Genomic DNA, 22,063 nt, shown 5'->3' on the forward strand with positions numbered 1-22,063 from the left:
GAGGCCTGAAATCTCTTCCAGGTCTCCCATGTGGGTGTGTGGGTGCAGGGTCCCAAGGTTTTGAGCTGTCCTCGAATGCTTTCCCAGGCCACAAGCAGGGAGCTGGATGGGAAGTGGAGCTGTTGGGATTAGAACCGGCAGCCATACGGGATCCCGGCAAGAGGTACAGATTTGAGTAATAGCTGAAGTATGGGCTTATATGAACTCATCCAAGCATATTGGGGAGAGAGAGGGAAGAAAGATGCTAAGTAGTAACTATGTCTGATTTCGTCTGTTCCACATTTATTAAATGCCAGTTATGTTATCACCTGTGATTAAGACACTAAGAGTGCATCCATTATCAAAACAGGCCAATATCCTTGCCCTTTGATGCCAGCATTCCACCATCTACATCTGACAAAGCACCTAGCTGCATTTGTTACCCTATAACAGAATTTTGCCTAGTGTTGGCAAAGATTGTAAGAACCAGAGTTAGATAATATGAATGATTGATCAAAAAAAGTGTTACAGGATTTTATTTTTCTAAGAAAAAGTCTCACATGAGCACAGTAGTAGAGGGAGGTGTAAGGTGGCAACCTTTAGAGACCGAAGGTTCTCCTCTGAAGGCAAGAAGTGCTAGAATGAGCCAGGACTTCTGATTTTTGGTTCAGATCGAGTAACTGGAGCTGGTTTGTTTTCCCATCTGAAATAATTTTTACAGATAGTTCTGAGATGCAAATCAACTTTTTAAAGAAGACAAAAAAAAGCAATCTTGTAAGAGAGATAAGAAACAAATGAGAAGGGCACTGAGGAGTTCCTGGCTGGGACACAGTTCCAGAAGGAGCCGAGGTGGAGCTAGGTGGCCTCCCCATGGAACGAAATGGAGCTGAGTCAGGGGACACAGGCAGTTGGAATTTAAGGGTAGGAGACCAGAGAAGATAGAGTTCCACTGGGAGAGAATACTCGAGATCTTCAGAGGGTCTCTGTTGAGTATCCAGTAAAGTGTCAATGCCTGCTAAGGCCAGGCGAAGAACCAGGCACAGCTAGAGGAAAGAGTGTCTGCTATACACATGGTGATGGGATTTTTGCCTGTAACCACAGAGGGACTGGAAACGACATAATTCATGTGAAATTGAGTACTCAGCAACTTTTTATCCCAGGAATTAGCCCAAACCTGAGTACTGCTCTGAACTCACCTAAGAAATTGTGTTACCAAGTCCCAGAGATTCAGAGGATTTCCTGGTCATGTTATGGCATGTTAGTACAAAGCTAAGTAAGACTGACTGAAAAACTTCCCAACACTCAGCAAGGTGGAATTCACATTGTCTGACATTCAGTCAAAGATTACCAGGCATGTGAAGAGAGGCAAGAAAATATGATTCTAATGAGAAGAATAATCAATAAAAAGTGACCCAGAATTAACACAGTGGGTCACTAAAACTGTTATTACAATTCTGTTTGTTCATAAAATTGAGACCTGGGCGATAATAATATGTAAGTACCTATGTATATGTGTGTATATCTCCACATTTTTACAATTGAGTACTGTAATACCTGAGATGAAATATAAATGCATACCACATGAGAGCACTAGAAATGTAGACATTTCAGAAGAAAAGGCTTAATGGATTCAAAAGCATTAGCCATAGAGAGATACAAGGAGGTAGGGAAGAGAGCAAATATGCAATGAAATATGTGAGCTGTGGGACAGCTTGAACTCACATTACCCTGGGTAATTTGACTCCATGAAGGTGAGGGATAGAGAAGGGGACAGAAAAACTATTTGAAGAAATGACTGAAACATTGTTATACTTGGAAAGCTAGATTTGCAGATCCAAGAAGCTCACCCAATTCTAGTGCAAGAAACATTAACAGAATACTAAGCACATCAGAATAAAATTGCTTGACCAGTGAGAAAGAGTATGAAGGTATTTGTTTTGGTTCCTTGACAAGGTCATGGTGCTCAGATATGTGACCAGGGTGTTACTGAGAGTATTTTTATAGGAGATTAATACTAAAATTTGTGTACTTCGAATAAAACAGATTTTCTTCCATCATATGGATGGGCCTCATTCACTAAGTTACAGGCCTAACTAGAACACCTGACTGACTTGCAGAACAGGAGGAAGTTCCATAGCAGATGATTGTTGGAACGAAACTGCACATGGGTGCTTTCCCGGGTCTCCAGGCTTCAGATATTCCACTTGCCAGCTAGCATAACTGTGTGAGCCAATACCTTAGAATAATATCAGGGAACTTCTTTATTAAAAGTTGGAATCATTTAGAACCTAAAGTTAGTAAGATAAATGTATCTTTAAAATCATTGAGAAATGACTGCATCAGATATTATAAGACTTTGTGACTGTCCCAGTTAGGTCATACAATCACATTCACCAATACCATCTAGAATCTAATAGACAAATTATGTTAAGTCTACCAAGAGATAATTCATAAATAGAATACAGAGCAAACAGAAATGGAAAAAGGTCACCTTTGCTGTGAATTCAACTTTATTTGAAAATGAACAAGAAAATATTATTTTCTACTTTGATTTATAAAAATTCATTCTTCATGATCAGACCCACTGCTGATCAGGCTGTAGTACCAGTGGTATGTGCCTGTATGAATAGTATGGGTACAGCTGTGGCTGTCACTTTCTTCTTGGCAAGCAATTATTTACATACATCAAAAGTTACCAGCATTTTCATAGGCCTAATGGCCATGCCACCAGCAGTTATTATTTTAAGTAAATAATTGAAAATATATGTACAAAGTGATTCTTTGGAACTTTTTGCATAATAGCTAAAACCTTAAAGCAATTCAAATGCCTTTCAGCAAAAGAATGTGTTAGCTAAACTATGGTACCTCAAATGAAATTATTACAGTTTTGAAAAATGTATATACTTATTAAAGAAAATTGAAAAATTGAATGCATGTTTTTCATTTTAAGCCATTGAAAGCTATACATTCAAGTAGACACTGGACAGGAACATGTAAAACCACACCATGTTTTGTTAATGTCGACAGATTATGGATAAAATATTTTACACTGTTTCTCATGCTGTTTTGACAATAGAAATCCAGTTAAAATGAGCTGTGTGTTGGAAAAGTTCTGAACAAATAGAAGGGACTTTACCTCAGGAGCTGAGTTGTTATAATGAAAACATGCCCCAAGGAAGATGTGTCATCCAGTTTCAGCAAGGAAAAAATGTCTGCTTATCTTTGTGGACAAAAGGGGTCGTTCAAACTGGACTGGGTTTATAACTTCAGCAATCGGTCACCTTTGAGGAGGTTTAAAAAAAGATGCTTAAATTGTTAAAACTGAAAGGACCAAGAACTTTTGTAGAGACCAAGATCTCTTGGTGGGGAGAGAAAAATCTGATAGCTTGCACTATGTTCTAAGAGCTCTGAAAATGAATTCTTGTCTCAAGTGAATTCCTTCACTGTATATCCATATCCATAAGGAATGCATTGATAAAGTGCTTGCTAAACCATAACTTTCATAATTATATGCTTTAAAAATCTAGAGGAATTGAGTCTAAAGGTTTAGTATTATATTGATGCAGCATGGAGAACAATCCAGAGCTATAAGTGAACACTTCATTTTTAGAAGGTTAGAAATATCTTCTAAGGATAATTGTTATTTATGCTTGAAAAAAAAATCTCAAGTGATAAAACTTGAAAGAAATGTAGAAAAACTTTATAAAAATTTGAAAGAATCATTTGAATAATTTAGTGTTTATTGCATATATATCAGTCCTGAGAAACAAGTTAGTAAGTCAGATTTTGGTATCCGCTAAAGGATTCTGTTTTATAAATGCCAGTAGATTAAATTTCCTATTATGATGTTGAAATCATATTTAGGAGAATTTTACTAGACTTTCATCCAAATATCACAAAACAGTCATGGCATAAATCATGCCTTTGTTCTAGGTCAAGGACTTCAGGTCCTTGGAATGTCCTTCCCCTAGTCACTTCTTGTGGTGACCCAGGGATTTCAAAAGCACAATCAGCTATGAAACGGTGTGTGTGTGCCTGCAGACCAAGAGGGGGACAGAGGATTCTGTTTGTAGACCCAGGTTAAACATTTGTGTTCCACATGATGAATAAAAATAGACTAACCTTCTTCCCAAAACTAATTTTGTTACAATTCCAGGAATACTTTCTCTACATGAAAAACTTCAAATCCATCTCCATCACAGGTTTTGCTGAATTTAAGGATTGCAAAACAAAGACTGAAAGGCTATACAAACAATTATTTCCCCAAAGAGTTACTAAGTCATATATTTATTAAAAATTTGTGGGGTTAAATCTTAGGGGAGGTTTTAGTCTTACTAATGTAGCTTAGATAGGCCAGGAAAATATGACTCTGTAACTTACGCTTCAGCCATCCAATTATTTGAATGGAGCCTGGGGACACCAACCCAGGAGGCCTCCAGCCAAATTCCAGAGGCCATTGATGATCAACCTAGTGGTTACTGTTATTTCCTTGTTCTTGTTTAATATGAATAATGGAATCCTAATTTTAGAGGAAACTAGAGTTCACTCATTTTGCTTAGGAAGAATTCCAGGCCAGGATGAGACAGAACTATGGCTCACAAGGCTAAAGGCTGTGGTTAGGACATGCAGGCAGGGCCTGGTCACACCAACACACTGAACCGCTACAGAGACCCTGAAAGAATATTGGGTCAGTTGATCAGACATTTCCCCTCCCCTCCTAAGTTCCTTAGTTTTAAAATAAGACATATAAAATGTACTTTATGAATTCTTGATCTTATTATTTTATTAGTAAACAGTGTCATGTGGGTTCCTCTGTTGAACTGTTTATGTGAAAAGGAAGGCTTTTTATATAAAAAGTGGACTTATTAGACACGATTGCATTTGGGCAGTCAAGACTGCTGGTTTTTAGGATCAAAACTGTACAGAATAGTCTGAATTTGTAAGATGATATGTGAAGGAGGTGAGAAACCATCAGTTTTGTGATGAGAACTGGGTTCAAGTTCTAACTATAGCATTTAGTACTTTTGGCCAAGTGCTTGACTCCTGTTGGCTTGATTTGCTTCCTGGGATAGTAAGACTGGCATTGGGATTGTTCTAAGAGCTCAGCTATGTAGTAGATATAAATCCTGAACCCAGATCTTTAAATAATATTCAGGTCCTAATTTGTGCCAAACACTGGTGTTCAGGACCTATCATACTCTGCTTCTGCGTTATGATCCCTTGCAGTCGAACCCGGAGACAAAACGCCAAACTCACTCTGTGCTTCCCATGTGGTTGGTAGGGACCTCGGTACTTGAACTTCTAGAGTGTGCATTAACAGGAGGCTAGAATTGGAGTCAGAGGTGAGACCAAATACTCTGGTAAGGAAGACAGGTGTCCTGAGAGGCATTCTAAGCCCTTCACCAAATACCTATTCCAGATAAGCTGGTTTTAATTCAGTTCTTTCCTCTAAACTTTAAAAATTACCCATATACCTTGCTTGGATCAAATGGGTAGATGTTAAAATCAGAACTTGAAGCTAAATAGTGTGGCCCATGCTATGTGGTAGTTTTTATTTTTCAGTGCAACCATTTAAGAAAAGGGTTTTAATGATTCAACCTTTTTATCCACATCAATATTATATTAATTCCTCCCACCCCCATGCTAGGTTGACCTTATATAGCCCAATGTTAAGGATTAAAATATAGTCTGAAAGTCACCCTTCTTGGTCGGCCTGCTACTGAACCGAAAGTGTAGTTTTAAATTTTTAGGACTGTTTAATCCTTGAAAATGCTTGGAATGATTAAAATTGAAAAATATAGTTCCCATTCCATAAACAGTACGTTTTCTTATATTCTTGGTTGGCTATTGAGCATTTATGCTTTGAACATTAATTATGTGAGTTATACTCCAAAAATAATGTAGAGACCGCAATGTCAAAGATTGTGCATGCCTTTACTGTATAAATCTAGCCATGCATGTTCTATTTGGGGAGAAAACATTTATGAGTATCCTGCAGAAACATTTATATGCCTATAAATAACATCGCTAGGTTACTTTGCTTAGTGTGAATGTTGGAGGGAACTTTTTAGTTAATTTATTAGAAAGACTGCAGACTTAAAGACAGTAACATTGATATAATCTGCCTGTTAATACATTTTGTAAGTTAAATTTTGCATATGGATGTAACAATTTCTGGAAGGGTATTATTTTTCTCTGCAAGTTTCTGCTTATTGTCAGCTTTTAAAGATTTCTTTATTAAGAGAAAGAGATACACACACACATACACATGCATTTTGCATCCACTGGTTTACTCCCCAAATGGCTGCAATAGGCAAAGGTGAGCTTATCCTAAGCCAGGACCCTGGGGATCCTAAGCCAGGAGCCAGGGCTTCAATCAAGTCTCCTATATGAATGCAAAGGGTCAAGGAATTGAGAAACCCTCCACTTCTTTCACAGGTCATAAGCTGAGAGTTGGATCAGGGATTAGGGTATTCTGGCAAGAGAATTAATCTACTGTGCCTCTGAGCTAGCACCCTATTGTCAGTTTTTAAGAATTAAAACTGATTGAACAATGCTGGTATACTATATAATTGCTTCTTTTTCAAAGCTGGGCCCTGTCCTATTTTCTGGAAAAGCAATCCTTGAATTTCTGGCCATAACCACTAAGAATAGACTGGTTAGTATCTGCAGAGGGTTTTTCATTGTCCGAATTTCACAATCACTGCCTTTTAATCCATCTATCGTCCATGTGAGGGTTGGTAGTTTCTCCCTTACAGGGAACTTGGATGCCAGCAAATGTATTGTGATTGGCAGGGACTTAATTTCCCAGAGGCCAAACACCTGGAGAAACTTTGCTGCAGGCCCAGGTACAAGCAGAATGTTTCTGCTATGTGGGACTTCCTCTGTGTTCTGTTTGTTACTCAGATTCAGTGACTTTATGCACCATTAGCTGTAATGCTGTGTCCTCACTATGGCTGTCCACTGCGAACCCACAAAGGAAGGGCATGGTTGGAAAGAGTGCCTGAGAACTTAGCAGGCACTTTGTGGTGAATTTCAGTGGCTGACACCTCCATCTCTGCAACACAGCTACTTTTCAGTTCTCAGTGGAAACTTTCACAGTTCCAACTAAGTATTTAGATAAGTAAATGAACACCTAGAATTTCTGTCTTACCAGTCTATTATTATTCAGGCAGGCAGAACATAATGAGTGTCTAATGATTAAATTGCTAGTATACAAGCATCAGTTACAACATAATGTCAGCAAACGCACACTGTCTGCATAATATGTACCAGGCATTGTGGTAAACCTACTGTATACCTTATCTCATCCTTATAGTAGCTGTGTGGTGGAGAGATTTGAATCCTCGTTTTTCATATGGGAAGCCAAGGATGGTAGATTTCCCACAGTCACAGGGCTTATGGATGACAGAATTCAAGCCTGCCTCTGTTTGATTCCAAAGTCAGTTCTTCAGTATATAATATTGTCTTAGGTGAAGCTTGGTGTACGCACTATTAAAGTAGAATACTGGCGATGGCACACAACAAAGAGATGCAAGAGATAGGCCAGACAGCATAGGCACGCTTTGATTTCTTTACTCATAAAGCAGGGCCCAACTGTGTATCCACATCCTACCCTAGGAATCTTTCCATCTTTCTAAGCACTGATCATAACTTACTCCACTTGAAAAATAGGCATGTTATGTTTACTGTGCTGATAATTTCTTGCCAAAAAGATCATATTTTTTTTATTCCACTTGCAATTGTACATAGTAAATAATGCTTAAGACCTTACAGGGAATGAATGTTCAAAAAGTACTAATAGATTAGGGTTTAATAATGAGAAGGGCTTTTAATTGTAAAAGAAGCACAAGTATGTGGCAAAGCATGCAAATAACCAGCAAACCTCTCCCATTTTGAGGCTCCCTGCTCCCTGGGTCTCTAGCATCTTTACTGACTCCAGTTGCTGGAGGATCTTTATGGAGATAGTCATTGCATGTATTTGCACACCCGTGTGTGTGTATAGCTGTATGTGTACTCCCCTGTGTAACACCTGAATCTCTTGAATGGTAACAGTGAATAATCATTAATAATATATGTTCTGACTATATTTTTATAACATAGACCTTCTGTTACATGCCTTACCAAGTAATGTGTATTGTGTTGACCCCATCTTTTTCAAAGAAAATGCAACATAAATACCATGTAATTATCATATAAGGTTTTTATAAGGCAACTCTTAATCTCTAGGCTTGATGAGATTAGAAGCAAAGTTTGCTATTTTTCCAGTGTCTTTCTTAAAATTGGTACAAATTGCATGGTGATATTGTATATTAGAGAATAAGGAGATACTTTGAAGTAAAAAGGGGTAGAATTTATGTTCTGTTATTATACATCCATACTTTGAGGACTGGGTGAAGATATATTGTGTCATTGGTTTATTTTGGAAATCATGTGTTTCTAGTGTAAATGTGAGCCAAGAAAAGTGACTCTTAAACTGAATATAAAGATTTTGAACATCTTAAGTATTTTCATTTAGAAATCAGGTTGCTAATTCTTTGTAATATTTTTGTCTGATTTTAGGTTTTTGCATAAAAGCAGTGCCATTCCAGAATGCCATCTTGAATGTAAAGGAACTTGGAGGTATAACAGTTTTTTTTTTTTCTGTCTTGTGGTAGCCTTACTAACTTGATATTAATGTTGCATGTAATTAAAATAATACTAATTCTAGTGGGTAATTCATTTTTACCTTCTTGTCTTGAAAATGTATTTCCTAAGAATGCTTTCCTTTCCTTACATGTTTAAGAGCTGCAGAAAGCAGATTTTTATTTTCATTTGTATGGCTTAAAGGGTCACACTCTTCTGGGCAATCTGTACACTCTACATGTTGGTTTTACTTGTATAAAACTTTTGTTCTTGAATCAAAAACATATAAATAGAATTTTAATTTATTGATCAAATGATAAACCATGAAGAGGTAATTATTGTGTTTTAAATTGGTAGGTATTAATGCTACGGGTTTTATTTTATTCCATCTTTTGAGAATGCATTTGTCATGATAATAAATCTTTACCAATGAGTTCTTTGCCGACCTGGCACTTTTATTGGCTAGGCTGTACCCCAAACTATACATCACTCAGCCTTTCATTCCACTCTCTTTCTCTCTGCCATCATGTGGTTGTGTTTATGTCATTCAAGGTCTTAACCCATGTAAATAGATTAACAAAGAAATTGGTCAAATCAGTGAACCTATTAATATCTATAATAAACAGGAAAATGGTGAGTGCTCTGGAGTTTGCTATAATATCGATGAGGTTAATGACTTAGAAGAAAGTTTTGTGCCATTTCTTTAGTCACTTTGCAATATTGACCATAATCTGTTTCATTTTCCTTTTTTTTTTTTCTTCTCCTCTAAGATCATCTAACTGTGACCCAGTTGAAGTACTGCTTCATGCCATCTTCCTAGTGTTGATATCCTCTTACTCTTACAGTGGCTGGTCTTCCATGGGACTGTTTTCAGAGCATGTGTCTAGGACAGGTTTGCTTCTGTCACTTTGAATCATGAAAGTATAAGAAACCCAGAATCAGACATTAGGCTTTTGTTCTTACAGGCATTTGATTTGTCATTATCGTTCCAAAAAATGTGAAAATTAGTATATAGCAATAACAATTGTTTCAAAAAGACCAAAACATTTTTAGTGCTGTTCTGTGAGGTTGAATTTTAATAGTGCTGTTTGGTTTTCTGGGGATTTTACTTCTCAGGGGCAATACTATTACTTATGGATAACTATACCCAAAAACCTACAGAATCAAATTGCATGCTTTGAGAATCCTTTTGGTTTTAAATATGATTTATATATGATTTATACTGTTTCATTATTAGGCTAGGCACAAAACCCCTATTGGATATAGGAAACCAGTGAGTCATTGATTAGACATTCAGTATATCTAGTATTTAAACAGTGAACATACGTGGATAGTTGAGGTATTCAGTATATCTAATATTTAAGGAGTGAACATACTTGGATAATTGAACATGTGAGCAATTCACGATAATTCTTACAACCTTGGCTCTGTGCCGGTGAAATCCAATACAGTGAAAGGGTTACTTGGAAGACTAGGGGTGATAAGGGAAGAGTAAGTTGGGTTCCCAAACAAGTTTTCTTGAAAAAACATTGCAGGAAGCAGGCGTTACATGAGAGAAGGTAACACAGGTTCTGCTGATAATGCTTTAGCTTGAACCTTTTTAGTGATGGCTTAGAGATGGAAAAACCTCCAGGTCTGGAGCAGGCACGTTGGCTTACGGCCAAAACAGCTGAGTTTGGGACATGCAGTAGTTGAGCGGCACAAATTTCAGTCTTTTACCTTCTGAACTTAAATAGCTCCATTTTCAACTGAGAGGTTTTGTCAGGGAAGAGATGACTCTCCAAGTGGAGTCCTAGTGTGTGTCCTGTGTCGCCTGCTTAAGGGGAAGCAGTGGAGAGAGTTACTCGCTGATTCATTTGCTAAGTACTATATGCAGGTATTTTTGGAGACTAGGTTACATCTCTGCTGAGAACTCATGAAAACCTAAGCTACTACATATAAAGAAAGTACAGTATGCCTAGGATTTGAGATCTGGTTTAGAGGTAGTCATTTGGCCTAGCAGTTAGATGTGTGCATCTGATATCAGAGTACCTGGGTTCTAATCCAGCTCCATTCCTGTGTCCAGCTTCTTGCTGAGACCCACCCTGGCAGCAGAAGTGATGGCTCAAGGACCCACATGGGAGATCTGGATTGAGCTTCTGGGTTTAGCCTGGTCCAACCCAGGCTAATGCAGGCTAATGCAGGTCCAACCCAGGCTAATTTAGAGTGAATTAATAGAAGGGGAATTCTGTCTGTCTCCCTCTCTCTCTGAATTAATTTCTATATAACAAAAGGATCATTAGGGAGAATTAGGATTAAGTTGTCTGAGCAGGAATTGCTTGACCTCCTTTCTTGTAGGGAAGGGTTGAGTGTTTGGGGCCTGGTGCAAAAGCCTAGTGTCTAAATCCTCACCTTGCATCCTGCGGGATCTCATATGGGTGCTGGTTCATGGTCTGGCTTCTCCACTTCCTACTCTGCTTCCTGCTAGTGGCCTGGGAAAGCACTGGAGTTTGGCCCAGGCCATGGGACCCTGCACCCATGTGGTAGACCCCAAAGAGGCTCCTGGCTTCCTGGCTTTGGTTCAGCTCAACCCAGCCGTTGCAGCCACTTGGGGAGTAAACCAGTGGATGGAAGATCTTTCTCCTTGTCTTGCCTTCTCTCTGTATGCCTGCCTTTCCAATTAAAAAAAATATGTGTGTGTGTGTGTGTGTGTGTGTGTGTGTGTGTGTAAATCTTAAAATGTAAGTTTGGAGTGTTTTGAGATCAGAAAGTGAAAACATGATAGATACCTTTATTTTCAGTGGGAAGTTTCTGAGAGGAGATATCAATCAGCAGTCAATTAGATGGTCAATGCAGGGGACGTTCTGAAGGTGGTAAGGAAGTCCTCGTGAGGAGCAAGGTTGCTCAGGCTGGGTCGGTTCAGGAGACTATAGCATGGTCTCTGTTCCTCCCTGCTGCTCTCCTTCCTTTGCCTGTTTCAGACAGCTCCAAAGCTCTCCATTGCTTCCTTTTCTAGTAAGTTAAATTCCCCACTTCTTTGTGATGGGGAAAGGCAGTGTCTGTGTTGTGGTTTCGCACATAAAGCTGCCACGTGCCACACCCGGATCCCATTGCTGCACTTCAGATCCAGCTGCCTGGTAACGCCCCTGGGAAAGCTATGAGGTGATGATTTGACTCCTAGTACTATAGCTGTGCCTCCCTCTGGTTGCCACAAATCAGCTTTCTGAAGCTAAGCATTAACTCTACATCCCAAGGCTCTAGAACCTTCCACACACTTTGTATGTTCCTGTTTTGTTCTTTCTAGTTTATGCATTCAATAACTATTCCTGAGTGTTGGTTGAGCTTCTATAATCTGTGATTCTCACAAATCTGAACTTTTTGAGTACTCAAACCCAAAACATTTTGTATTTTGGGATGAGTGACGCTTACATGGCAAAGTCTATGTAAATATTCTAAAATTTTAAAAAATGAAAATCTCGAGTACTGCTGTTCCCAGTCCCTTTGGCTAAGGCACGCTTGTGTGTATTATGAACCAGACTTAGTTCTGTGATGCAGTGGTGGTTTTAGTGGCAGACATCTACTCTCGCCAACAGTCAGGCTCAGGTGTCCTAAATTCTCTCTCTTCATTAAAGCCACATATCTATGTTAAATTTTTTTCCATCTCTGAATGGACTTTCTAACATATAGCAGCAAGGGTTGAGTGTTTGCCTGATCCCTGGGAAAAAGCAACCCATGCTGTTGCTCAGGGAAGTTTTGTTTCCTATGTGCTATTTTTATTTAGGAGATTTTTACTGAAACCAGTGTGAATCCCTTCTTTTTAAATTGTAATCAATGACCTGTTTTGTGTGTGTGTGTGTGTGTGTGTGTGTGTGTGTGTGTGTGCGCTTATGCTGTTCAGGTCACTAGCAGGGTCCCGGATAGACATATGGAATAACTTTTTAAAACTTTTTCTTCTTGAGTGTAACTTGTTCGAAAGTCCATTCATTCTGTGTGTGATTGTAGGCAAGTCTGTCTGATCATGTCTGTGATTCCTTAGCTCTACAGTATAGTGACAGTAGGCCTTACTTCATCTAACCCTTGTGAAAGCTAAATTAGTTAAGGAAGTCCAAGTATACTTAGGGTTTACCTGGTCTGTAGATAATATTATGGAAGACTTACTGTTACAGTAATTGTATTCTCACTCTCTACTCCCAAATTGCTGCCTCCCAAAATATGTCTTTCAGTGAAATCTTTTTCCCAAAATTACAGACACCCGAATGCTTTTCTTTTTCTGGTCCTGCCTGGCTCTCTTTTACATGAGGTGACCCCTTCCCCCCCGAGTTCTACCTGTTTAAACTGGGAAAGGACCTCCCCAGGATCTAGGCTGTTTTTCACATTCTACAGGATTTAATATGAAGAATTTTGTCTTTCTCTACCTTATCTCCACTGTCTCTTTTTTAGATTTCACCTAAAAAACCTCTTTTTAATTTCCTCTTAATTGCTTTCTTCTCTATTTGGCTTGTGTCCTTCAACCACATCACTAAGGTATGGAAAGCATCTGGAGTTTGGGTGAATTGAAAGCAGTCATCAGACAGGGACTTCAAAGCTTGGATAATTTTGTATTGCAGAAATTTCCCTTTCTGAAATCCGCACACAGACTTTTATGTCTTTGTAGATGTTTTTCTCTTGATTCTGAAATTTTATACATGAATTGATAGAATCCAGAGATGTAAATTTCATTTCTCAGCATTGATTGATAAGGATCCAGACATTGTGATACTCCTTAACTAAATTCTGGAGTCGTGATTGGTTTTGTGCAATGACCTGTTTTGTTCCTCTGATTTTCTAATGTCTTATATCTGAATTATCCCCCATCCCCGACATGGGCTGCCATCCACACCCAATATACTTTTGGCAGTCTTGTCTTCCTAGTTGCTATTGGGAAAAGCAAAAAAATACTGAGGGGGAAAAAAGTTCATGAAGATTCTTGTTTTTATTTGCATTTTGCTTTATTTTTTAAATCCATATAGAAAAGACAACTTTTTTAAAAAAACAGACCAAAAGCTCTCATCTGTTGGTTTGTTCCTCAAATGCCCACAATGCCAGGATTTGGCGGGGGCTGAAACTTTGAACAGGGGACATAATCCAGGTCCCCCTTACAGGAGGGGGATACTCAATTATTTGAACCATCACTGTTAACCTTTGAGGGTCCAAATTAGCAGGAAGCTGGAAGTTAGAGGCCAAGGTCAAACACTGACCCCAAGCACTCTGATACTCCAGGACATGGGTATTTTGAACTCTAAACATTGGCCACATCTATTCTTTTTCAGAAGACAGTGTGAAAAGCTTAGGTTGTGTTCATTTACCCATTTGCCTTAGCCCAGGCAATATGAGTGAATGATTTCTGTGGATTGTCAGAATCTTTTTTTTTTTTTTAAGGTTGCTTCCTTCAGCAGCCAAGCTGTTATATGAAACAGATGTCGAACTGTGCCGTGTTCCTTTGTTTGCCTGGAGTAATCTGCCTCTTTGCAGTGAAAGGTGCTGGCTGTTTAGATCCTGCCAGTTAGGGTTGGCTGTCCAGATTGTTCACATTTCTTCATTTTTCCAGGAATTCTTCTTCCTAGGCAATCTAGGGGACAATGCTGCCTTAATCTTGTTATTTCTACTTTTTGTTCCTGTTCCCTTGGATGTCGTTCATCAAAATGAAACTTTTTTGCCTCAGTCTGCTTTGATGCAAAATTAGGTTGCAGGCAAGTGCAATTTTAATTTTTATCAGTGAGGTCGCACAGTTCTGTATATCATGCCTTGTCCCCTCCAGAACCCGACTACATTCTCTCATTTTAAATAAAATCCAGCAAAATGCTTCTGTATTAAATGTAATCCCTTGCTCTGACAGTCATGTTGTGCTGCAAAGCCAGAGAAGGTGTAAAGACCATAGACAGAAAAAGAAACAGTGTAAGCAGTAAACTTGCAGAGATTATTATTGTCCCATTCTTTGGAGAGACAGGTGGAGGTACCGATGTTTTGATACAGGTTGCCTGTAGTTTGCCATTGGAAAATTCCTTTTGACATTGCCAGTCGTGAGTGATCATGGGATGGGTGGCTGGAAATGATGTCAGGCAGAAAATAAGAAAGATTAAAAGAAGACCCAGGTCCACACGTAACGCCTCGGGACCATTTCACAAGTGAGTTCCAAGCAGCCACACACAAGCAGACACGCATATTCTTGATCTATGGTGTAATTATAAAGAAGAAACGTAGTTCAGCAAGGAAAGTGTAGCCTCAAGATACCCTGCCATTCTCTGCATTTGAACTTCTTGTTGTTTTCTTATCTGCACAATGTAAGTTTTCATAAATCACCTCGATTTATTTCCCAAGGGATTGGGCTGGATCCAGGAGAAAAGTGAAATTGCCCGAAACTCCTCAAGAGAGCTTCTTTAAGAATAGCTGGTGGTATTTCCACTAATGCTCTTTTTATAGTCGTGGATCTAGTGTGAGATGTAATACTGAATGATGGAAACTTCTTGGTATAGTATTGTTTCCTTATCTAGGAAAAGAACCAGGCCCCTGGGGAATGGGAACATCAGTTAACTACTGGCTTCCTCAGCTCTGTATGCTCTCACTTAGGCCCAGGCTCTACTAGGGGAAATGATGTTGGTTGAAAGCCAAGTCACTTGGATAGGAGTTAAAAGGCCACAGCTATCTGAATTGGTTGAACTGGGTCCCAGGGTGGTGGTGTTCAAGCGTTTTTTACATTTGCTAAGGGAAAACTGAGCCAAACAGGCAGCAGAGCCAAATAAATGAATCTTGGGGCCCAGAAGTCTGTTACTGGCTGATGTGGACCCGAACTTCATTTTTGTTTTCTTCTGGACAAGGGCCCTAGGAAATTTTTAAAAACTTTATCTTCCCAGTTGTCATCTCATGTAGCTCTTAAAAGTTCACTTCTTTCTATAAGACTATATATACATAAAGGATGTTCCAGAAACAACTTGCCTGGCCCTTTGGTCCCCCTGAAAATAGGGATCCCGTATGCCACTGAAGGCTACTGCCGTATCACTGTTTCCTGCTTAGGGGCAGTTCGGGTCATTTCCCATCTTCCAAACTTTAGCAAACATCCTCATAGAATTTGTGTGTTGGGTTCTTAGCTTAGCTCCCTATCCCTCACGAGGAAACAAGTGTTTCTGTTGCCATATAATAACAACCAGTTTTCATTGTGTATTTGGTTTCAGGGTGATATTGCAGCCACAACAATGCAAGTTAAGAGAATCATATTTTCCTTTAATAAAATGAGCCATGGGACATAGGATAAGGGACTTTAGTTTTCCATCGCTGTTTTCTTTAGAGCAGCTGATGTTGTTGGTAACTGTTCTCCTGTTTTTGTATAGTACAGCTGTTCTATTTTCCAGTCTTTAAACTCATAGGGTCTACTTCACTTGCACAGCTGCAAATCACAGAGCCTGCATGTAAGCACTGAGGGTGACTACAGAACATCATTTGCCTCATTTGCATTTCTTTCTTCCTCAGTTGTTCTGTACAATAGCACTTGAGTAAGCCTCGAAAGTTTTTTTTGTGTATTGTGAGCTAGGAACACATCCATAGAGTAAGTAACTAAGACAAACTTAACAAATTTCTTATCATTACGCTGTTTACTTGGAGAAACGTTATATCGTTCTGTGGTGAGTCTAGGATTAAGTATAGGATGCAGTTAGGATCATATAGAAAGGATACAGGAGACTCCATAGAGAAAATGAGGATTTGGGGAAAGGAATATGAAGGACGAAATTCCTGGAGTTGGCAGCAGGATAAGACTGAAGAATTAAGAATTATTTTAAAATATACCAAAATCTTAAGGATTCACTACAAGAAATTATGAAACATATCAGCTCTGTTAGCTTGGAGAGAAATTGTCAAATTGTGCCTCGAGATGCTAGAGTAACACCAGACCAGTAAGAAACATGATATTGTTTTATTGTTGTTGTTGTTCTATACTTTGCTTCAGGGAATATTTCATGAATGACAACTACATGCCATGCCCTGAACGTATAGTCCCTGCCTGTCACACGTGTGTGTTCCTGTACCGGCACCCACAGAAGCACACTGCACCGCTGAGCCCACTTCTTTGAATATTCTAGTGGGAGAATGACGTAGGCCATAATGATGATGAATGCTCTAAGAAAGAGTTAAATGTCACAAGGTTCCTGTAACTTGATGGAACTTGACAACTGTTAAAGAGGTAATATGTTTATAACTATTGCCAGCCAGACTGGTTCGATTCTCTGACATAGCCAAAGCTGGGTAAGCTGGAACTGGAATAAGTTGATTCCAGGCATCAGGAATCTTTCTTTTGATTTCTTGACACTAAAGTTTTGTTGAAGGACTATTGAGGGAGCTTGACAAATTTCATTTTGAAAATCGCTGATATTTTTATAACATTATTGAAAGTAAAGAAATGATTAAAGTTCATTAACATTTGTTTTTGTATGTGAAGACTTACATTTAAGCAGCTTGTGTGATTGAAAATTAGATTTTTTTTTTAAATGTGTGTATTTTTCTTCCCTGGTCCAAATCCCCGGGGATGACCAAGAAAAAAAAATTATCAGAGAACAAACTAACGAACAATAACAAATAAAATCTGTCAAAAAATAGATTTAAATCAGTAACAAAGAAAGCAAGACAAAGGTTGAGGTACTGATGAAGAAAACGTGAACTAGAGGGAGAATTCACCAGGATTATTAATCAAAGAGCTCATCAGAGTTATTAATTGGAGCTCCACAGTTGGAGCTGTGCCTTTATTTTTCTTTTCTCCTTGTGTTAAGTAGTAGATAGCAGCTGTGTTTACCCACAAACTCAATCTTTGAGTGTGGGTGCTAGACCCAGAGAGGTAGGGCAGTGCCTCGGTAATGTACTGGCTGCCAGGTGGGCTAGAAAGCCCACACACACAGGAGACAAGCCACTTGTCTGTCCCCATTAATCACCAGGAACAGGCAGGGGTAAACAAAAGAGCTGGCCAACAAAGAGTCTGAAACAAAAGGTGAGCATGTAGCTGTGACATACTGCAGCACGACCACAGTCGGCACCAGGAAAGCAAGATACATAATGCAGAGGAAAAGTAGCCCAGGACCCAGAGTTAACAGAAGACAGAGCGAGGCAGAAAGGCTTTTGCATTCGTGAAGACACAGAACTTGGGAATTTAAAATTTGATGAAAATATCTGTCAACACGACTCACTTTGAAATGAGTAAAACTGAAGACCGAGCTAGGGAATTTCTCCAGAATGACACACAAAAGCAACACTTTGCAAAGAGGAGGGAAACTTTAACAGACACAGGGAATAGTTTCGAAAGTTCCACTTTATATCGGTAACAGAAGCCCTAAAATAACACTAAGTAGAAGCTGGAGAAGATTTAAGTGCCTCCTATGAAAAAAAAAAAAAAACGGTGTTCACATTTAGCGAGGCTTCCGAGTGTCATGTATAATTAATGAGAAAAATCTATACCTAGATATATTGTGAAAAAAAGCCACACTAATTATAAAATCAATCTTTCTCACACACACATGCACACACTAGCATTATTTCTCATTTCAACTTGAAAAATTCCAAAGTCAAGTAAAAAGGACTCAAAAGTATATTTTATTTTTTTAATCTTTATATCGTAAGTAACAAAAAAAGTAGGTGTATATCTTAAGATGCACATGACAACAGCAAAGGTAGGATGGCATATTCATAGGTGTGTTTACTTAAAGATTTATTTATTTTTATTTGCAAGGCAGATTTTGCAGAAAGTGGTCAAGAGATAGAGGTCTTCTCTCTGCTGGTTCACTCTCCAAATGGCCGCAACAACCAAAGCTGAGCTATCTGAAGCTGGGAGCCAGGAGCTTATTCCAGGTCTCCTATGAGAGTGCAAGGTCCCAGGGTCCCAAGTCACCCTGCACTGTTTTCCCAGGCCATGAGCATGGAACTGGATCAGAAATGGAGCAGTTGGGACTGAAACCAGCACCTAAATTAAGTCAAGGAGGATTAGCTTGTTGCACCACTGCCCAAGCCCAATATAAGGTGGTGTTTTTTTGTTGCTGTTATGTTTTTATTTTGAAATTTTTAAATTTTGTGGTACAATTTCGTTTAGACTGGGATATCCCCCAACTCCCCCCACCCCACGTTGCTATCATGGTATAGTCTTTCAAAAGGAGTCATAATTCCATCAGTCTCTTATTTAAGTGTGCCCTAACATTGCTGATACAGACAATGTCAAACAATTCAGCATCCCATTGTCTACACGTTCCCAGCAGTTTCATTGGGAGTCCACACTTTATTTGAAAGCAGGAATGCATGTTTCATTGTATCCCCACATCTGGATATGGTAGACCCCAGTACTGCATCATTACACATTTCCATAAATGAGAAGCCATGAAACAAGGTCAACGACTGGTATAAATTAGAATAACAGCCACAACAACAACAAATTATAGCACCATGAAAAAATGCATCACTGAGTAACCAACACATGGGTGACAAAAAGGAAACACAAAAGTCTCTTGGGAAAAATGATGCCACCTTGTAATCCATGAGCCAGTGATGAATTCGACAAGAGAAAAGAAAGTCAGCTTTTCCAAACAATAGAAAGGGAGGCAATCCTTCCAAACTCTGTCTATGAAGCTAATATGCCCTTAATACCAAAGCCAGACAGGAAACAACAGAAAACAACAGACTGATATCCTTGATGAATGTAGATGCAAAGATCCTCAATAAAATACTAGCCAACAGCATCCAACAGCACATCGGGCAGATCATTCACCTGGACCAGGTGGGATTCATCCCAGGCATGCAGGGATGGTTCAACATTCTCTAATCAATAAATGTGATACATCACATCAACGAATTGAAAAATAGAAACATATTATCCTCTCAGTAGATGCAGAAAAGGCATTTGATAAAATCCAACACCAATTCATGCTGAAAACCCTAAGCAAGATTGGCATAGAAGGAACATTCTACAATGCAATCAAAACAATTTATGAAAAACCCAATGCCAGCATCATACTAAATGGGGAAAGATTGGAAGCCTTTCCACTGCAATCTGGAACTAGATAGGGATATCCACTGTCACCACTACTCTTCAATAGCGTATTGGAAGTCCTTGCCAGAGCTGTAGGGCAAGAAAAAAGAATTAAAGGAATCCAAATTGGAAAAGAGGAAATTAAATGATCTCTATTTGCAGCTGACGTGATTCTTTACATATGAGAACCAAAATACTCAGTCAAGAAATATTGGAACTCATAAGAGACTTTGGCAGAGTTGCAGGATACAAAATTAATGAACACGTCGATGGCACCAGTGTACACAAACAATTCCATGGATGAGAAAGAAATTGTAAGTACAGTTCCCTTTTAAATAGAGGAGAGGAATCTTAAATACCTAGGAATTAAGCTAACTAAATATGTGGAGGACCTCTATGATGAAAACTATAAAACATTGAAAAAAAGGAAATAGAAGAAGAACTTGAAAAATGGAGAAGCTTAACCATGTTCCTGGATTGATAGGATCAATATCATCAAAATGACCTTTTTGCCAAAAGCAATGTACAGATTCAATGCAATCCAATCAAAATCGCAACAACATTCTTCTCAGAAGTAGAAAAGATGATGCAAAAGTTCAACTGGAATCACAAAAGACCACAAATAGCCAAAGCTATCCTGAAGAATAAAAACCAAGCTGGAGGAATCACAATCCCAGACCTCAAGACATACTATAGAACAGTGGTTATCAAAACATCTGGTACTGGTACAGAAACAAAGAAGATCAGTGGAACAAAGTAGAAACACCAGAAGGGAGCTCACACATGTATAAGTCAACTAATCTTTGACAAGAAAATGGAAGACAATCCAGGCTTCTTTTTTTAAAGATGATGTTTACATAGTCTATTAGGGTGGGAAGGATCTAATGTTAGGGAAAAGTGGGTGTGATCATTGTTTGCAAGCTTTCTGTATCTTCTTCCCATTTCTGAGGGGAGGGGAGAGATAAGGAGATAGGTCATACCTGGCTTCCCAATCATTCCAGTACCCCAGGATGGGGGAAGGCTACCCAATATCAACCCAGGGCCACAGTGCACATATTCTGGAGGTTCTATCCAAGTGGATGCAATAGTTTCAAAATGCTGTTGATCTGTGGATGAGGAATCCCTCCCAATGTCCATTGGCTGACACCATCAATCTTACAGTCTTCAATTGCCCAGATTTTTACTGTCATTGTTTGGCTGGGGTAATTGTCTATAGGTTCTCATCTCCATTCTCTGCCATGGTATAGGTGCATTTTTAACAAAGTTCTGAGGGCAACATATACAGCTCCTGTAATCATTTTTTTAGGGTTAATATAGCAGGTGTTCACTGGGGTCAAATATGATTTTTTTGCTTCATCTAAATTAAATATAGTTTTAAAGAATGAATTTCTTCTTCAAAACAAGGTTTTTGGTTTTTTGTTTTGTGTTTTGTTTTGTTTTGTTTTCAGAGAGAGGGGGTATTGAGGGAGACATGGGGAACTTGCATGTATTGGTTCACTTCCCAGTTTGCCACAGTGACTAGTGCTGGGCCACCCTGAACTATGGAGCCAGTCGTTTCAATCCAGGTGGCATGGTCTCATGCACTTAGACACTGCCTGCTGCTTTCCCAGGCTCATAAGCAGGGAGTTGTATTGGATATGGAGCAGTCAGGACTGGAACATATGCTCATATGGAATGTTCTTGTTGCAGATAGTAGCTTAACTTGCTGTATTGAAATGCTAACCCATAAAAATTTCTTAAGAAAGGGGATATTCTATAGGAGGGAAAGCAAAGGTTATCTGGAAACTTTAGGAACGTCCAAGAATGAAATGAATTAGATGACTATAAAGGTGTTCTTCCATTGCAGCTTCCTGCTAATGCATCCTTTGAGGATAATACCATTAGAATTAATAGTAAATAGAAAAAAATTAGGCTATATCACACAAGATTTAAAGTTACTTTATCTTTAACCATAAGAAAATAATAAAATCAATGAATGTTAGATGTACATTTAAAACTTAAAACTATAAAACTCCTAGCAGGAAACCAAGAAAACATTTTTCAGTTTGGTTAGGCAATAGATGCCCAAACATGATCCAGTAAAAAAAAAATGGTGAGTTGGAGTCATACTTAGAGAATTCTGATTTCGTTAGATATACTGTTGGAATGAGAAGACAGATCTTAGTAAAGGTCTTATATCTAGAATATATAAAGAGCACTCAAAATTAAAAAAATAATTTTTAAATGGCTAAAGATTTGAGGATATATTTCATCAAAGATATGGAGGTGTTATTTAAGCACAAATGGAGTTGTTCAGCATTATTAGTGTTTAGGTAAATACAGTTACAACTATGGCACACCCTTTTGAATGCCTAAAATTGAAGAGCATGGTTAAACCAATTCTTGGCTAAGGTCTAGAAGTAGAAATCTTACACATTACAAGTAAAAATATAAATGACACAAATATTT

At 38.7% G+C, this 22,063-nt stretch overlaps 1 protein-coding gene across 1 annotated transcript in view; it reads left to right on the plus strand.

Moving 5' to 3' along the window:
• Positions 1–22,063, plus strand: part of ARL15 (ADP ribosylation factor like GTPase 15) — a 405,415-nt gene that overhangs the window by 145,923 nt on the left and 237,429 nt on the right. Inside the window, exon 3 of the mRNA XM_004583698.2 lies at positions 8,542–8,601. Coding sequence (XP_004583755.1) covers positions 8,542–8,601 — 60 coding nt within the window. The remainder of the gene's footprint in view (positions 1–8,541; positions 8,602–22,063) is intronic.

The sequence above is a fragment of the Ochotona princeps genome, chromosome 23 (genome assembly GCF_030435755.1).
Source record: "Ochotona princeps isolate mOchPri1 chromosome 23, mOchPri1.hap1, whole genome shotgun sequence".
NCBI classification, from domain to species: Eukaryota; Metazoa; Chordata; class Mammalia; order Lagomorpha; family Ochotonidae; genus Ochotona; species Ochotona princeps.